The sequence below is a fragment of the Terrapene carolina genome, unplaced genomic scaffold (assembly GCF_002925995.2).
Source record: "Terrapene carolina triunguis isolate 2854851 unplaced genomic scaffold, T_m_triunguis-2.0 Scaffold34029, whole genome shotgun sequence".
NCBI lineage: Eukaryota > Metazoa > Chordata > Testudines > Emydidae > Terrapene > Terrapene triunguis.
The window spans coordinates 2,542,519-2,548,518 of NW_020698380.1; the positions used below are offsets into that span (position 1 = coordinate 2,542,519).

Below are 6,000 nucleotides of genomic sequence, written 5' to 3' on the forward strand. Positions count from 1 at the left end.
CAACTCATATTTGAAGAATTTTGCCTCCCTTGCAGAATTCTGAGAAAAGTTTGGGATTTTATTGAATTAATTTATCAAAATTATTCATTTTTTGCTTATTTTATTTATTTATAAGTGCTATGTTTTGCTTAGTTGTGAGTGATCAAAAATCACAATTTTATTTGTTCCTTGATTGGAGGGCTCTTATGGGTGCTGTTGATAATACTCACTGTGCATTTAAGATAAACTTTCCAATATTTGATTAAGGGATCTTAAACTTCGCTTTCATTGAGAATTTATGCTAGTAGAACACACATGTTCATGTAAACTGAAGCAAATTTGTTTAAAAATTCAAACAAATATTCTAGTATTCACTCAGTTCTTGGCACACTGAACATCAGAACAATGTATAGTGCAATAGGAAATTGAGCCCACTGAAATCTAAATTAGTATAAATTACACTACATTGCTTCTTACACTCAGCAACATTAGTTTTCTTATCAAATTAAAACACAGTTTTCTTCACTGCTGACTTTGTCCCAATGCATTGCCTCTTGAGTGGAGAAAAAGGACAGCAGGTTTGTAAGAGATTCAGTATTGTTTGTTAACATTAGTTAGGAATATTATCTCTGCTTTTTAAAGTAAATATTATGTCTGCTTTTTAAAATATCATCTTAAAATGTATTCCAACCACGACACATTCAGCATTCAGGGGACAATACTAAACTTACTTTGTAGACTAGATTAAAACCCAGCAGTGAAATGGAAAAACAATCTTTTACCACCCAAACACTCATGGAGTACAACCTTTAGAAAGTGATTATTTCCATTACATTTTCACCAGGGACTGGCGGAAGAGCAGTATATCATGTTATTACAGAGCCTGGAAATGTAATGGCTTAAGGTTGCTAAGCAACACCACACTGTTAAAGGCCTCTATGTCTGTGATTTCTAGAGATTCTCTCAAATTTCATTAAAACCTGTCCATAACTATTACACAAAAGGTCTGCCTGGAGTTTATAAACAGACTGAGCTTCTTGACACAATGGTGAAAGGATAAAGAAAAGAAGTGGCATTAATACTTTTAATGTATTTGCTACACAATATTTTGGGTAAAAAGTCCTGTTTCTGATATGCATAACACACCTTAGCATTGACTGGATTTTCATTGTTGAAGAAAGCATTAGTAATTTATATAAAATAAAAATGTTTTATCATACTGAAGAAAATTCTATTAGAGACTGCAGTCAATAAAATAAAGGCATTCTGTATGATTGAAAAAGGACACAACAATGCAGGATGAAGATTGTTTGCTTGGTATCAGAAACATACATTCTCCACTTTAAGTTTAGCATAGCAACAACTGGTTGATTTCGATCAAAGTAAGAACAAATATACGTCAGCAACCTACATCTTAACAAGCATCTTAACAACTTAACAAGCATCTCTTCTGATGAAATTTCCACTCAAAGCAATGGAAGAAAATGGGCCACCACAGTAATTTAATTTATGCATTTTAAAGGTCAATACAAAGAAAAAGTATCACCAAGAATAATTCCTTCTCCCTAGTAACTGAGGTTCTTTGAGAGTGATGCCAGTGCACAATCATACTAGATATGCCAACAGGTCCATTAAGTTTTACAAAACTTCTAGAAAAGCTGTGCCTGTTGGGAATTGCACCAGCACTTCCTTGTGGCTCTAAATATTTGGAGCTGAGGTTACAAAGGTAGCACTGTCTAAGAATCAGAGGCACTATTGTAACTAATTGTTTTCTCTTCTTCCAGGTGTCCTCAGCATAGTAACTCTTGTGGGAGTCTAGTGACGAGTTTAACTCCCACTGAGGCAGAATGAGGAATTCTACTTAAGGATTGCAGAACTGACCTCGTAAAGCAAACATCAGTTTGACTTAGACTGTAAGCTTTCTGGTGTCAGAACTGTCTTTTTGGTGTTTGTGCACACAGAGGCTAGCACAATGAGGACTGATCAGGGCCTACAGGAGCTACTACAATAATAAAAAAAAAATTAAAGCTAAGTCAAAAGAACAGTGCTGAGTAAATGTGTGTACAGAATTCCAGGTAGCAGTCCTGAACATTTCTATAAGTGTGCAAAAGCATGTCACTGATGCTGTCTTAGCCCCAGCAGAGTAAGCCCTTAGATCATGAGGAGATCACCCTACCTAAAATTAACATCTTAATATAAGCCTAATCCACTCAAAGATACTTTGGCACTGATCCCCCAAAACTACCATAAATCTAGATGGATTGCTAAATGTCCTACACAAACAAGAGCTGAAGTACCTTTTGTCATCTATGGTGTGGAATCTAGTTTCTGATGGGTGAGAAAGAGGTGCTGGGAAGAACACCACAAAGATTAAAGTTCTGATTTAGGTGAACTTTTGGCAGGAATTTAGGATTGGGATGTAGAACAAATGTCTGTGGAATACAGTGAAGGGAGGATCAGCCATTAAAGCCGGCAGTTTATTCATTCTTCTCACTACAGCTTTTTTTGTTGACAAGCAGAATAAAGAGCATTCTCCCCCTAGGTTAAAGAGTGCAAACATTACCTTTCTCACCACCAAGCTGAGAGCTCACATTGCTAAAGATTCTCTAACCAATGGAAGATACTGATCAGTTCTTTAAGGAATTCTTTGACGGTAGAATGACTTAAAACTGCATCATTGGCCACTGGAAGATGGTAAACTGATAGCAGAGAGGTGCGCCCTGATTAAAGATAAGGAGAGGCCAAGAAATTTTGAGTAAAGCAAACAGTCCAAAATAAAAATTATTTGCTCCCATAGTGAAAACCTTTTCTACTTTTGGCGAGATGTTTCAATGTAGCTGATTTCCTGGACTGTAGTACGGTATTCTGTACCTTTGCAGAGCAGGCTAAATCAAAAGATTATCAGCATCCTGTAAAGCAGCAAGGTGAAATGATTTTGGAACTAGTATGCAAAACAAGACCACTTTCCTAAGTCAGAAAGTTCTGATGGCAGTGGCAGAGAATACAAAGGGTCGTAAGAAAGATCTTGGAGATCCAAATGCCAATATTGCTTATTCCAAAATGAAGCAACCAGAATGTAAGTTGTGTAAGTAGCACTAGTGCAAAATCATACTGCATTTCCTTGTGGCAGGCCAACATTTCTTATTCAGTTTCTGTCAATTCCTTCTCTGGAAACACTAATAAATAATCTCAGAATAAGGCTGACCAGCCTGTGCGTCAAAGGGCCAAAAATATAAATAGTTTTAAAAGGTTGAGTGGAGTACATTTTTCTGTTTTTCATTCCTAATAGTTTCTATTTACATTAAAATAAAACCATAAACAAGGGATTACTAAAGAGTATGTACAGTCTGTCAGATTCAACTAAAAAGTCTGTCCTGGATATTTTTCTTCTCTTCATGTATTTTTTTGGGGAAAAAAATCCAAATAAATTAAGATAGCAAAAGTTCAGTCTGAACCTCAATGGAGAAAGGCAGTCCTAAAAAGGAAAATATCTATCACAGTTCCATCACTGTTCAAAGCTCTTGTAAATGGTCTAAAATTTTCTCCCCTAAAATCCCAACTCTGTCCACAGTATGTGCACTATGTGTAGAAGAAAAAAAAATTAATGAGTTCATATTATTAAATGAAAATCACACAAATGAGTTTCTCTCTCAAATAATGTCTGCCCAATAAGGTAATGATTTCATTCACATATTCTGAATCAAAGATTCTAAAATTATAGTACATGGACCACTTGCGGGAGAGCATGGAACCGGCACTTCCTCATTTCCAGCAGATACACTATATTAAAAGAAGCCATTACAGGAATATATTAATACTTCTCTAATATTCCTTGCCTATGTAAGTAGCAGTTATGGATGGAACAGGGATGCTATGCTATCATAGATGTAAAAGTGGTGGTGGTGAAAGCAACTCTGAATGGGAAGGGAAGCTGGTGCACATAATCTCTCTATTAATATTTTGACCAACTATGAAAAAGTCTAAGAAACTCTTCTCTAGCTACAAAATTCACCATAAATAATTGAAAGTGGGCTGAGTTAACCTTAAATAGATCTGATAATATTTCAGTGTGTTTGGTGATTACTGTAATTTTGACATAATAATAATAATCTCTTGTGAACAGGAATTTTTAAGGTTCACAGAAATAATATAAGATTTACTATATTCTCAGTCACGTTACCTATAAAACCTGCTTTCACTGCTTCGAGAGGAAATCCTAAAATCTCACTAAAATAATTACAGACATTTGTTTATTATAGTAAATAGCAAATACAGCAGATGGAAAGGTAATTATCCAAGACTAGCAGCGAGTCCAGCCAAAGGATCTTTCAAGAGACTTCAAGATGACAAGCATGGTGGGACTTACAAGAAAGTTACAAATCATGTGATTTGCCAGGCGTATCATTAATCTACTTCTGAGAAACAACATTGCCATCTGTATTGGCGAAGCACGAGAGGAATTGAAGTCATTACATGTCAGTAACTTTTCACTTACTTAAGGTGAAGTGCTTGTCTGATTTCTGTTGACTGATAATCTATGTTATAACCATTCCACCAGGAGTAGCCTCTACCACTTGATGAGAATGAACAATCAATAGTCTATATAAAAGTTTACTTCAACTACAAAACAGTCGGCATCTGACATGAAATCAAGCACTATAAGTTTCTGAGTAGCAATTTTTATTACAAGTTTAGTGTTTTTGGAAGGAATTCAAAATAATTTTCTATTATAATTCTTAAACTCAAGGTACTAAATACCTATATAAACAATTAAAGCTTTCTATTAAAACAGTTAAATGGTTAACTGAAGGAAAAAAAGTCCTTTTATAGAGGTTCTAAATGTAGACAATAAAACAGGCATGGGTCCAGGTGCTGACATTTTCTTCCAAAGAAATTAAAATGGATTTTTAAAAAAACCAAATACTAATATTATGGGATTTTTGCTTCTTTAGAAATCGTTTATATTCTTTATAAAAAGAAATGTTTACTTAAAGGGGAAAAACAGCTCTCAAAAAAGTTTTTATCCAGGGGATAGTAGAGCCTAGACAGACAGTTAAATTGGAATTTTGGATGGCAAGAAGTTATATCTGTTTGACTCACCAATCTTTTGATGATTCTCAACAAAAGCTTCTGCTGTTTTAGATCCCTCTTGGACTTCAATACTTCAGCAAAGCTGTCCATGTTTTCTGGAGACATACTGTCCAAGTTGTCTCCTCCATACAGCTGAACCAACAATGACAAGCATTGTGATGCAGTCTCATATATTTCAGTGTCGTCACTAGGAAGCTAAAATAAACAAATAAATAAACTTAAATTTCACAAAATTCTGTATCACTGGGATCTGAGAAGAGCATTAAAATTTGCATTGTGGTAGGAAGCAAAATGTTATAGTCATCCTAACTGAAATCACATTATTAAACGTCAGTAAACTTTTAAAGTGACTGAAAGACATAACTAAAATACAGCTCTTTTTAATCAGCAGTGTATAAGTGTCTACAGTATGCTTGGTTTATTTCACCTAGTTAACCGACCTACAATGGCATCATAAGACTCTACACATATTGCTACTGTTTCTGTTTAATTATTTTATTGCTGACTTTTAGGACTGTGCAATTTTGCTTGAAACAGCATGAATAGAATTTAAGATCAACGGAAACCATTACGATCCTCTAGTCTGACCTCTTGCGTAATACAGGCCACAGAATTTCACCCAGTTATTTCTGCATCAAGTCTATAACTTCTGGCTGAAAGACATCCAATCTTTGTTTAAAGATGTCAACTGATGGTGAATTCACCACATCTCTTGGTAAGTTGGTCCAATGGTTATTTATCCTTATTTCCAGTTTGAATTTGTCTAGCTTCGATTTCTAGCTATTGGTTATTGTTATGCCTTTGTGTACTAGATTAAAATGCCATCTAATGCCAAATATCTTCTCCCCATGCAGGTACTTATGGACCATAATCAAGATACTTAACTGTGTCTTGTTCAGGGCCGGCTCCAGGCACCAGACGAGAAAGCAC

At 35.2% G+C, this 6,000-nt stretch overlaps 1 protein-coding gene across 1 annotated transcript in view; it reads right to left on the reverse strand.

Annotated features, from left to right (window-relative positions):
* The window catches only part of LOC112119303 (serine/threonine-protein kinase ULK4), a 421,700-nt gene that overhangs the window by 62,421 nt on the left and 353,279 nt on the right, over positions 1-6,000 (reverse strand). Inside the window, exon 34 of the mRNA XM_029914272.1 lies at positions 5,080-5,265. Coding sequence (XP_029770132.1) covers positions 5,080-5,265 — 186 coding nt within the window. The remainder of the gene's footprint in view (positions 1-5,079; positions 5,266-6,000) is intronic.